This window comes from Bufo bufo, chromosome 10 (genome assembly GCF_905171765.1).
Source record: "Bufo bufo chromosome 10, aBufBuf1.1, whole genome shotgun sequence".
In the NCBI taxonomy this organism is placed as follows: domain Eukaryota; kingdom Metazoa; phylum Chordata; class Amphibia; order Anura; family Bufonidae; genus Bufo; species Bufo bufo.
In genome coordinates this window covers 17,463,824-17,476,647 of record NC_053398.1, presented here as the reverse complement: position 1 = coordinate 17,476,647, position 12,824 = coordinate 17,463,824, and the positions used below count along the sequence as shown (strand labels likewise).

General features: G+C 52.0%; 1 protein-coding gene across 8 annotated transcripts in view; it reads right to left on the bottom strand.

Annotated features, from left to right (window-relative positions):
* Positions 1–12,824, bottom strand: part of LOC120980649 (golgin subfamily B member 1-like) — a 79,414-nt gene extending 66,590 nt beyond the window's left edge. For 7 of the 8 annotated variants that reach the window (XM_040409879.1, XM_040409882.1, XM_040409881.1 and 4 more), the window contains exons 1-4: positions 12,704–12,824; positions 6,771–6,830; positions 6,553–6,696; positions 5,445–5,591 (exon numbers count right to left, since the gene is read on the bottom strand). In XM_040409879.1, coding sequence (XP_040265813.1) covers positions 5,445–5,591; positions 6,553–6,696; positions 6,771–6,815 — 336 coding nt within the window. In that variant the 5' untranslated portion in view covers positions 6,816–6,830; positions 12,704–12,824. Of the gene's footprint in view, positions 1–5,444; positions 5,592–6,552; positions 6,697–6,770; positions 6,831–12,651 lie in introns of all 8 variants that reach the window. The other variant, XM_040409880.1, reaches the window with a different exon arrangement.

Below are 12,824 nucleotides of genomic sequence, written 5' to 3'. Positions count from 1 at the left end.
TGAGAGAGAAGATCTTCCCTGGCGGGCAGCGGCCAGGGCGCGTCTGCCAGGAGCAGCATGAGGTCGGCATACCAAGACCGGCGGGGCCAGTCCGGAGCGACCAGAATCACCGAGACGCCTTCCGCCGCGATCTTCCGAAGGACCTTGGGCAGGAGAGGGATGGGAGGGAATATGTATGGGCGCGCGAAGCCTCGCCAAGGAAGAACGAGGGCGTCGGCACCGCAAGCTCCCGGATCCCTGGCCCTGGACAGATAGGTGGGGACCTTGTGATTGAATTTTGAGGCCATGAGGTCCACGTCCGGTATGCCCCAACGAAGGCAAATGGCCTCGAATACCTCCGGGTGAAGAGACCACTCGCCGGGGTCGACAGTGGTGCGACTGAGGAAGTCCGCCGCCCAATTGTCCACCCCTGGAATAAAAATTGCCGATAGGGCCGGGACGTGGGCTTCCGCCCAACGGAGAATGCTGGAGACCTCCCGCATTGCAGCAGCGCTGCGAGTGCCCCCCTGGTGGTTTATGTACGCCACAGCCGTGGCGTTGTCCGATTGTACACGAACTGGATGACCCTTCAACAGATGAGTCCAGTGTCGTAGAGACAGAAGGGCCGCTCTCAGCTCCAGGACATTGATCGAGAGTTTGGACTCCAATGGAGACCAAATGCCCTGGACGGATCGGGGAGGAAACACGCCTCCCCAGCCCAAGAGACTGGCATCGGTTGTAACCACCAACCAGTTGAGTGGCAGAAAAGACCTGCCCAGAAGAGGGGACTGTAACCACCAGCGGAGAGATGACCTCACCGGAGGCGATAGATGGAAGGGATGATCCAGAGACTGCGGCGATTTGTCCCAGGAGGAGAGGATCGCCCGTTGGAGAGGGCGGGAGTGAAACTGCGCAAATGGGATCGCCTCGAAGCAGGCAACCATCTGCCCCAAGACCCGCATGCAGAAGCGGAAGGACGGTCGACGGTGGAGAAGGAGACCCCGAACCGCCCCACGGAGGATCAGACGTTTTTCCGAGGGAAGACGTACTTCCGCCGCTCCCGTGTCTAAAAGCATTCCCAGGAAGACCAGTTGTCTGGAGGGGGGAAGGGAGGACTTGGGGAAGTTGATGACCCAACCGAACCTCGCCAGAGTCTCCAGAGTGAGATCCACGCTGGCAACCGCTTGAGAAAGGGACGGAGCCTTGATGAGGATATCGTCCAAGTACGGTAGCAGAAAAACACCCCTGGAACGGAGTAAGGCCAAAACTGGGGCCAGGACCTTGGTGAACACCCGGGGGGCTGTTGCCAGCCCAAAGGGAAGGGCGACAAACTGGAAGTGGAGGTCCCCCACGGCGAATCGGAGGAAGCGATGGTGACACCGGGCTACCGGAACATGGAGGTAGGCATCCTGTATATCGATGGAAGACATGAAATCTCCCTGCTCCAGGGAAGCCACCGCGGAACGGAGGGACTCCATCCGAAACCGTCGAAGGAGGAGAAAACGGTTGAGTTTTTTGAGGTCCAAAATGGGCCGCACCGAACCTCCCTTCTTGGGAACTACAAAGAGGTTCGAGTAGAACCCTTGGAACCTTTCCTCTAGAGGAACGGGGGTAATCACCCCCCTGTCCAGTAAGGCTTGAACGGCCGCGGAGAACGCAGCCGCGCTTTTCGGGTCCCGCGGCGGGCGGGAGCGAAAGAACCGATCTGGAGGGAAGGATGCAAATTCGATTTTGTATCCGGAGGACACAATTTCGAGGGCCCAGGCGTCGGAGACGTGAGCCAACCAGACGTCCCTGAAAAGGAGGAGCCGGCCCCCCACCCGGGTGGGTGGGGGCGCGCCTTCAGGCAGAGGACTGCTTTGCTGCGGGTGTGCGGGCAGCCTGCGGCTTGCGCCAGGAGGGCTGCGCCCGAAAAAACGGCTTCCTACGCTTGTCCTGCCGAAGCGGCAGCTGTGGTGGGAGCCCCAGAGGCCCTGCGGGAGGACCGAAAACGAGACACACCAGGGCGTCCGCGGGGGGCGCCCCTGGCTTGGGGTTGAGGAAGATGGGTGCTTTTACCACCCGTGGCCTCTGAAATAAGTTCGTCTAGGCGGACCCCGAAAAGGCGGGAACCCGCAAACGGTAGCCCCGCCAAGGAACGTTTGGAGGCAGCGTCCGCTTTCCAAACCTTCAGCCAGAGCTCCCTCCTGACGGAAACTGCCAGGGCGGAGGAGCGTGCAATAAGGGCTCCCGCATCAAGGGAGGCCTCACAAACAAAATTTCCGGCCCGAATAATAAGCTGGGCCAAGGAACGTAGGTCCTGGATGGGGACGTCCGAGTCCAACTCCTGTTCCAGCTGCGCACCCCAAGCAGAGATTGCTTTCCCTGCCCAAGCAGAGGCAAAAACCGGTCTGAGAGCAGAACCGGAGGCAGCAAAAATGCCCTTGGAAAGGGTCTCCATGCGACGGTCCTCCGTTGACTGAAGAGAGCACCCGTCGGGAACAGGGATGGCCGTGTTCTTTGACAGCCGGGCCACAGGGGGGTCCACCTTGGGTGGGGAAGACCATGTGGCCACGACATCGGCTGGAAAAGGATAGCAAATGTCCAGCTTCTTGGGGTTGACAAAACGGGCGTCCGGGCGAGCCCAAGCCTTAGACACCACAGAGGAGAAATCAGAGTGGATTGGAAAGACTTTTGAGACCTGCCTGGGTCTGATAAAGGAGACGCTAGCTGCGTCCGAGCTAGGGGGATCATCCTGCACCTTAAAGGTGTCACGAATATCAGAGATGAGTTGACCCATCGCTGAGGCTAGCTTGGACGGCAGGGCCGAGTCCATTTCCAAATCTGAAACCGCCAATTCACCTTCAGAGAGCGAATCCTTTGGAGAGGAGAGGCTCGTCTGGGTGCGCACGCGTGGCGGGGAGAGGGAGGCATCCGAGGAGGAGGCTCGCTCTACTCTAATACGCTCCTGAGAGTGCCTAGCTCGGGAGGGGTCACTAAGAGAGAGTGAACCCGCTGCAGCGGCAGAAGCAGTGGACCCGGAGGGCGCGACAGTCAGAGAGGCGTCCTGCGGGGTAGGTGGCCTGTCTATTAGGCGGCCCACGACATGAGTGAGGCTTTCCACGGCCTGGGACAGGGATCTAGCCCAGTCAGGCGGGTCAGAGGAAGCAGGGAGCGACACAGCGGGCGACTGAGGCTGCGGTGGAGCTCGGCATGCAGTACAGTGCGGATCAGACTGCCCCCGGGGAAAGGGTTCCCTACAAGCGGTACAGGCATGGTACCAAGGCTTGGCGGCTGCAGAAGGGTCTGACATGGTGGAACAAGATGTTGCACTTAAAGTGGGAGACCCCAAAGAAAAGGAACGGGGATAACACCCAAGCGACAGTACTGTGGCACGGAGGGGGTTAACAGTCCTACCAGACCCGGATGATGCAAGCGGCAGCGGTAAGGGGAACAGACTGAGGAGGCTGTGGAGGAGAGGCAGCAGCACGGAGATGAACGCTTCGGATCGCACTGCAGAGAGGATTCCACGCAGCACTGTGAGAAGTGGAGCCCGATGAACCCGGAAGTAGCGGAGCGCATTAGGAAGCTCCGCCCCCCCTCTGCCGCTCTGAAGCAGAGCCGCGCGCGGCAAAATGATTTTAACCCCCCAAGTGATGAAGTGCCGGCCATGAAATGGCGCCGTTCACGCCATGTAAGCGGCCCCCGCCGCGCCTGGATGTGCCGCCCCCCCTCTGCTGCAGCCGTCCCCTGTAAGGCAGCGTCCCTGCCAAGGACTTGCCCAAGATAAAAAAAAAAAAAAAAACTCCCCTCCAACTATGCCCGGTAACGGTCCCGTGCCGGGGGGGGGGGGGGGGGGGCTCGGGGGGGGGGAGTAGCAGTGTGGCATGTAGCAGTGGCCATGGCCATGGGGGACGTAGCAGCGGTGGGAGGGAGGGAAGGGGAGGCTGGAGCAGCCACTCTCACCATCCGCTGTCTTCACCCTCAATCCGTCCAGCAGGGTCGCCCCTTCAGCTCCTGGCACCGCAGTGGCAGGAAGCCGGGGGAGGGACTTGGCGTGCGGGCGACCCTGAGCTGGCGGGACGCAGGGGAGCGAGGCTGCCCTGGTCCACCTTGTCTTCTGTGGGGGAGGCGGCAGTGCGGAATTACCGGCACTGGCGCAACTCAACCCCGGGAGAAACAGAGGGGTCTAATGCGCCTCTGTTGTCCCTGTAGGTAGAAAAAAAACCGAATTAAAAACAACAAATAACGCAAAAATAAAATAAAAATCATAGGAAACAACCCTGCATAAGCAGGAGGTGTCTTGCCTCCTTGGACACTAAGCAAAAACTGGCAGTCTCTTCTCCAGGCTGAAGGGTATAGCTGATGGAGGAGGGGCTTACAGCTTTCACTTAGTGTCACGCCTCCTGGGGAGCAGAGCTATACCCATGGTTTCCTGTGTCCCCCAAGGAATATGGGCGAGAAAATCTGCTGCCTACCTTAGGAGAGGCCATTAATATCTGAACAGTAGAGTTCCAACTCTCAGCACCCCCACCGATCATTATCCTCCACTGAGAACAGTATCCCCTTCACTGTTCTCCAGGTTTCCCTGGTATTGAAGCTCACCCCATTCCCTTGAATGAAATGAAGCTGTAACAGTCTGTAATCGGTCCCTCAGGTGACTCGTGTCAGGAGATCAGAGAGACTGGCTGAGCGTGGAGGACAACCTCCTTGATTTCTCTTTATTCAGTGTTGATAGGGTTAATGACCACTTCCCTTTTCTCAACTGTTGCTCAGTGGTCATCACTTCTACCCTTTATAGTCTCATCCCACCCTTCTGACTATGCAGTTGATAGCTTCATTTGGGTTTGGCTGAGCTGGTGTGAGGTCGTCTCTGGTGTTCCTGTTCTTCCATCTCTAAAAAAGTTAAGTGTCGCATTTGTTTGTATTTGTTATATTCCCTGTTGTTGTATCAAGGCCTGAGACAGAGACTTCCATTCGTCCATCTGGGGAGGAATGGGTTGTCTCTGGTCTTTAACTTATTCCAGGGCATTATAGGGAAATCAGGGCCTAGGTATCCTGCATATGAATATTCCTACCTTCAAGGTCTATTCATATTGATGGCCAATCCCAAGGCTAGCCCAAATATTTTGTAAAGCCAGAGAACACATTTACATTTGCACATCAAAGTGCGGTGTGCTCGCACTCTTTCTGGGGCTCCGTTCTACAAATAGGGTCCCAGATGTGGGACTTGCACCTATCTGACACTGGTGGCATATCCTAGCAACATGCCACCAATGCCTGAGTTGTGTACTAACTCTGGAGAAAAAAATAGCATGCTTCAGAGCTGCAAAATAAAGTTACCAGACAAAATAAAGTTGCATTCTGATAACTTAACTTTCCTCCACCAGCTTACATGGGTCTAATCCAGAACTGTAAATGATGAAACGGCACTGAAGAGGACTTCAGGTTCCACAACACGTGAAGAGCTTGAAGCAAACATTTACCTTCTTGCTCTCAGGTTTCTTCACTTGAGCACCGGATGACGCTAGCTGCTTCTTCAGCTCTTCCAGCTGAGAGGTTAATGATGCAATCTTGGCCTTGTTTTGGAGCTTCGCCTTCGAGATTTTGGATTCTGAAGATTCTTTCTCTTCCTGCAAAGTCAAGAGGTCCTCAGTCAATGAATAGTTCATGAGACTAGCACAATACTAAAGTGAGAACATGATCAAGACCCCTGCCCATCTCCTATCTCATTTCTATGACCCTAGTTAGGAAGGGAAGTGTCCTGCTGCCCATTAGGGCAATAGCTCTCACCCCTGACTCTCTATTAACATACAAGCTTCATTCTGAATGCCATATGCAAATAATGTTTTTTTAATGGAGGGGCAGATATTCAGTTGCGAGATACCACTGGTATCTCTCACCTCAATAGAAACAAAGGAACGGAGAAGTGAAAATCTGCCCAGAACCTTGCAGAATCTTATTTCTCTCAATTGGGATCAGCCAAGTGCAATAGAATATGTACAGCGGAGATCAGCAACCTCCGGCACTCCAGGTGTGGTGAAACTACTGTTAAAGCAGCCCTAAATTAGGGCATTTTAGATACACTCTGGTGTTAACTCTCAGCATTCACAACTCCTTGGATGTTCTCAGAACTCCCACAGAAGTGAATGGTGCATGCTGGGAGTTGCAGTTACACCAAGCTGGAGGTTGCTGAGCATTGGTCTTCAGATAGCTTTAAGATCCATTTACAGTCCCAACACGTAGGGGGTAATTTATGAACAGATATACACCACTTTTGTGGCATATATCTGGCGCAGATTCTGTTGCATGTCATGCTGCGGCAGAATCTGCGACTTCTTCCCCGCTCACGCCAGGTCTAAAAAATGGGGCGTGGCGCGGGCGGGGAAGAGGCCGGGCAGACAGCAAGGAAGCTATCTTACATTCAGAATCGGTGGTGGCGCCTCAACGTAACTTTGGCAATCCACTGCCAGCGCACGTGGTTATTAAGACAGGCGTCTAAAACGCCGGTCTTAATAAATATGCCCCATGATTGCTATATCTGCAATCGTTACAACCTCCCCACCCCGGTCACAATTTCCTGTGCACACAGACCTTGAGATCTTGGTCTTTCTTGCGCAGTTCATTGTCCTTCTCTCTGATCAGATCTTTCAGCTGCGCCACCAGCTTCTGAGTCTGTGCCAACTGCTCCGTCAGGTCTGCCACTGACATGGTGCCAGCGGTCTGGTTTGCAGGCGACTGTGGAGACAAGATAGTCAGACCATATCTCTCCAATAAGAAGTGCAGAAAACAGACACAAGTCAAGGACTTACTGTGCCTGACGACTGGGACTCGTCCCCAGAATACCAGTTCCACATGGTGTCAGGCGGGCTCTGTAAAGCAAGCAGAGTGCACATCGTGTTACATCTATCAGTTGTATGCACATTAGGTTTTCTCATTAGGATCTGCCAACAATCTAATGTTTATGGGGGTATACTCAATGTTAGTGGAAAGAAGCATCAAGCATGCTGGATTTTGATGTGCCTGATCTTTGGTTTTGCCAGCAGAAGAGTTTGGCAGGGGTTCTTCTCCTCCTTCCATACGAAATAAACATGCTGCGCCGAGTGTGCATGTGTATGGACAGGTCAGAGGAGACCGCAACGTATATGGCTTGTTTTAGTTTGCAGATGCCAACCCAGGCGCTCACATGTCAGGGTTGTATTTGGAGAGCGGAGCCCAGCAGCGGCGGCAGAGCCATCTTTCCCCCAGCAGCGGCGGCAGAGCCATCTTTCCCCCAGCAGCGGCGGCAGAGCCATCTTTCCCCCAGCAGCGGCGGCAGAGCCATCTTTCCCCCAGCAGCGGCGGCAGAGCCATCTTTCCCCCAGCAGCCGAGGCAGAGCCATCTTTCCCCCAGCAGCCGAGGCAGAGCCATCTTTCCCCCAGCAGCCGAGGCAGAGCCATCTTTCCCCCAGCAGCCGAGGCAGAGCCATCTTTCCCCCAGCAGCCGAGGCAGAGCCATCTTTCCCCCAGCAGCCGAGGCAGAGCCATCTTTCCCCCAGCAGCCGAGGCAGAGCCATCTTTCCCCCAGCAGCGGAGGCAGAGCCATCTTTCCCCCAGCAGAAGTATATGCACAGACCAAAAATGGTATGAGTGAAGGCGTAAATTGTTGGCAGGGCCAAAAGTATTGTCTACACCCCCCCCCCCCCCCCCCCCCCCCACACACACAAATACAAAAATGCCGGAGTAAAATTTACCAATTGCTCTGAGCTGTTCTTTGACAACCCTTTAAGCTAGGGCTACACATTTTTGGTAATGATAGTGTCGCAACTTGGATTTTTGTAACTGTCGTGTCACAGCATGTTGCATGTCACAGTGCGACACCATAGACTATCATTACAATAAATGTCAAGCGACATACATGTCGCCGTGTAGCCCTAGCCTTAAAGGGCATCATCTCTACTTATTAGAAGGCTTTCCTAAAAATGAATGTCCCCCTGCTCAGATCCCCAGCGATCAGCAGTAATCCTGGAGAACTAGCAGAAAGTGTTGAATTTAACTGCAGCGCCTCCACAGGTGAAATTAAGTATTACACATTCAAATCAATGGATAAAGAACAGGACTGGTCCTCCAGAGCGAGAGAAGCTCAGAGATGAGGATCGTTACTGGAGCACCCCCTCTTCACAGGATCGATATTTTAGCAAATTGGACAATACCAATTCATAAAACACAATATTAGTCCACAGATGCAAAGAACCACCTTTCCCTGCCCTCCGCTCCTAGGCATACACAAGCTGTGACAAGAAGAAGGGGCTGCACGGCGTTCATCATCATGAACATAGACATCTTCACCCTCATCACAGGAAACGGCACAATAAGGAATCGAATGCCTGGAGAAAATCCCTTTAAGAAAGCTACCAAACCGGTTGTGTCAGCTATCTGCAGGAAGCAGCGCTCCTATTTCCAGGACACTAATATCTGCAATGAGAAGTCGGTTTATATGTGTCATGCTCAAATTTAAAGTGACAGTCATCACTGACGACAATCATGACGTCTTCACTTGCATCTACTGCCGAAAAGCACGGTCAACTAAGGGCGATATATTGTCAGGCAGAGAGCAGCAGGTGTAGCCATATGACATCTGCAGCCGATCCTGTGATTGTTCTTAAAGAAGATGTTGACAACCCCTTTAAAGTAGCACTGGTAGACAGAGGTGGAGGTCGGAGAGGTTTGACTCCCTGATAACATATCACGTCAATGCTTATTGCATGAGGACCCCTTTAAGACAGGTCCTAATACATTCTATTGTGTAGTGTAGGGTCTAGGTCTGTAATGGCTAACCTCTGGCACTCCAGCTGTGGTAAAACTACAACTCCCAAGATGCACACTTGCATGGCTGCAGAGTTTTGTTGTCCGCCTGACGAAACTGAGCCAAACGGATCCGTCCTGGCACACAATGTAAGTCAATGGGGACGGATCCGTTTTCTCTGACACAATAGAAAACGGATCCGTCCCCCATTGACTTTCAATTGTGTTCATGGCTATAGAAGACTTAATACAACCGGATCCGTTCATGACGGATGCATGCGGTTGTATTATTGTAACGGAAGCGTTTTTGCAGATCCATGACGGATCCGCAAAAAACGCTAACGTGAAAGTCGCCTTAGCAGGGGCTACTGATCTAGAGGACCACCAGTGCCTACCGAAATCAACTGGCATCATGAAATGCCTCACAAAAGCCCGTCGTAAATGTCGCCAAAACTGCCAATTTAGGTGGGATCGTCCAACCATCTAGTGTATATGGGGGCCTCCCGACTCTCCCCTGATAGCGCATGTCCAGAGAGAGAAGGATCAGGCATGCAGAATTTCAACATGTCCAATCATTTAGTTCTCAGGGAGATAGGACGCCACACCTGAGGAGTCTGGAAGCAGCTTACTCCCATCTTCCTATGCAGAACACATGCATGCTCTGCCAAGCTGAGCATGCATGTGTATGGGAGGCGATTGGAAGACACAGCTGTGGGCCAATTGAGCAGCCATTCTAAGTGATTTCCTGGGTCGAGCCAGAACTAGAAAGCAAAGAGCAGCGAGGACCACAGCGACGGGGGATCGGATAGGTGAGTGATGATCATCTTTATCCCTTTCTTTCATATATATATATATATTTTATATCTTCCTGGAAAACCCAGTTAAAGGGGTTGTCCAGGTGTTTAATATTGATGATCTATCCTCATGATAGGTCATCATTATCAGATTGGTGGGGTCCATCTCCAGCACCCCCTCAGCTCGCAGCTTACCAAGCACAGCGCTGTCTCTTATAGTGGCTGTCCTTGGTATTGCAGCTCAGCCCCATTCACTTGAATGGCATTGAGCTGCGCCTAGGACATGTCACTAATGAATGTGACTTCACTTCGGTCTCTTCAAAAAGCTGATCGGCGAGGGTACAGGGAGTCGGACCCCCCCCACACACACTGATTTGATGTTGATAATCTATCCTGAGGATAAGCCCATCCATATCAAAATCTTGGACAACAAGGTTGCACAGTTCTCATTGTAGGTGCAGGTCCCAGAGGTGATATGACCCCCATTGTCTGTGATGGGAATACCCTTTTAAAACTTCAAGCAGCCACATGGCCCCATCCCTGTTTGCGGCCTCATGCACTTGTCTGCTGCGTCGTCTCCCCCACAGTGACAGCTGAATGGAGCCGTGTGGGCCGTGGATTACTGTGCAGCTGCCGTGCCAGCCGGATGGAGGAGGCAACAAAGGGAGAGCGAGCGGTGGAAATAGAAACAGTCAGAGCTAAATTAATGAGACTCTGTTATCATGGCGGACGGCGGTCCTCCGTCCACCAGCGCCTTCACCTGAAATGACTTAACGCGGTGCCCAATAATCCGGCACTTAATTCCAGCACAGAATTGCAGAACCAAGAAGCAGCAGAATAATCCAAAATGTCACTTTTTTTTTAAACTTTTTTGTCGTATTGCAGGTTCTCTATTCTACTAGTATTTCCCCTTGGTCCCTTTTTAGCTAGCCCCCCGAAGCGTAATAAATAAACCATACTCGCCTGCTCCGTTCCAGCCCCCTGATCCGTTCACTTCCGGCCGCGGTCAGGTGCAGCCAATGACTGATCTCAGCAGTCAGAGGATCACTGCTGAAGTCAGCCACTGGCTGCAGCGGCGAACCCGAACCCGGCCGGAAGTGAACGGGACGATCGCCATGGAGGTGGGTAGGGGAGTATGATTTTTTTCATTAGGCATCGCACGCCCCATATACGCTAGCCTCTTTAAGGCCACATGCGGGTTTTTTATCTACGCTGTGCAGAGATTTTCCGCTTGGAGATTGATACTGAAATCTGCAGCGTGTAAATTGTTGATGCAGATTTTCGGGGGGCAGACTCTGCAATGCAAGGAGCGAGACCCTGGGGCAAATTCACAAGTAACACATGGCGATTTTTGGGGGGAAACCGCATGGAAATCGGCATTAACTACAATATCGTGTACTAAAGATTCCTCCATGGGCAAATTCATTCTGGAACGGTTTTAAATAAAAAAATAAAAAAAAGCTATGAAAACCCCCAGCGTTTCTTGCAGAGTTTTTCTTGGCTTCTTTTTCCCCCCTCTAAGGGAATAAAAAAACACCGCTGCTTCAGCAAGCAGAGTCTCTTCAAAGAAAAATACTAGCTGAAAAAAATCTGAAAAAAATGCAGCATGCAAAGAAACGCTTGTGTGTCCTGTGCGTTTCCCATAGACTTTCAGAAGAAAAAAAAAATAAAAAGTGCTAAAAAAGCAGCAGTAGAAACCTGTGTGTGAATCCAGCCTTATAGACTATTGGGATGGTCTGATCCCACTGAGGCCAAAATCAAAGGATTTTACTTCATACGTCATATTCCTTTAATCCTCATGTTGTAGATCATGGGGGGGGGGGGGGGGGTACCGACCCCTTCTATGGTGTCTGGAGGGCCTTACAGGGAGGGGACAAGGATCTGACGGGCGCTGAATTATTACATATTCTGGATTATCAGACAGGAAGAGAACGGGACTCAGTACCTGGCACGTAACAGATCGTGTATCCAGTCCTTTGAGGAAATGCCTCCTGCACACAACGTTCCGTTTTTTAAGATCCGTATACGGAACCATTAATTTCAGAGGATCCGCCAAAAAAACGGAAGGTACTCCGCATGCCTTCCGTTTTTCCGTTCCATTCAAAGATAGAACATGTCCTATTATTGTCCGCCTAACGGACGAGGATAGTGCTGTTCCATCAGGGGCCAGCTGTTCCGTTCCGCCAAAAAAAACGCAATGCACGCGGACGTCATCCATATTTTTTGCAGATCCGTTTTTTTTTTGCAGACCGCAAAAATACTGAAAAAGCCATACGGTCGTGGTGCAAGAGGCCTTAAGGTGAATTCTAGACACATCTAGGTTACCTCCACTGAGGAAATGTTTATGGCACAGGGTGGATGAAGCGGCGTCCAACATGGCAGCAGTCATGTGACCACTTCCCCCCTCCAGTTGTGTCAGAGCCATCTCCTGACTAAATCACATGACCATTTCACTCCACCAATGGCGTCAGAGCCATCACATGACCGTTTCACTCCATCAATGGCGTCAAGAGCCGTTACATGACTAGATCACATGATCATTTCACACCAAGGGCATCAGAGCCATCATGTGACTAGGTCACATGACCACTTCACTCCACCAATAGCATCAGAGACATCACATGACTAGATCATATTAACATTTCACCCTCTGCGCTTGCGGCATCAGGTCACATGATGTTATATATATATATTGGCCCTTTTTCCCCCTCACTGGTATAGATGAGGCTCTCGGCTGCGATAATACCGCACAATGTGAACGGGGCCCTCTTATTGTCACATTTCTTGAAAGAGGGGCCATTTTATGATAATGTGAAACCACTAATAAAATATATCAAAAAAGTTATATGAATCAGTTTGACCACTCAGACTGGATGATAAAAAGAAAAATGAATGCGCCCCTTTGAGGTAATAGCCCAATCTGGATGACATCATGTGAAAAGAACTACAAGTCCCAGCCTGCCTCACAGTGACTTTGCTGCAAGGTATGCTGGGACTTGTAGTTTGACAACATAAAGACAGCTACAAGTGTCCTGTCAGAGGGGGGTGACGTGCTGACAGGGGGAGGGGAGGAGAACACAACACACCCCACACAACCCCCAAGGGCCTACTGCACCTGCACAGGCGGAAGTTACTATCCGCTCCCGACCGTCATTCTCCTTCCTCACCTCGGCCCCGGGATCCTCACGGTAAAACCATTATGACATACGGCTCTCTTCTTCCCAGTACACCCGCTCGTCCTCTCAGCTGCAGCTAGGCTCCGGCGGCCATCTTGGAATAGGATAATCT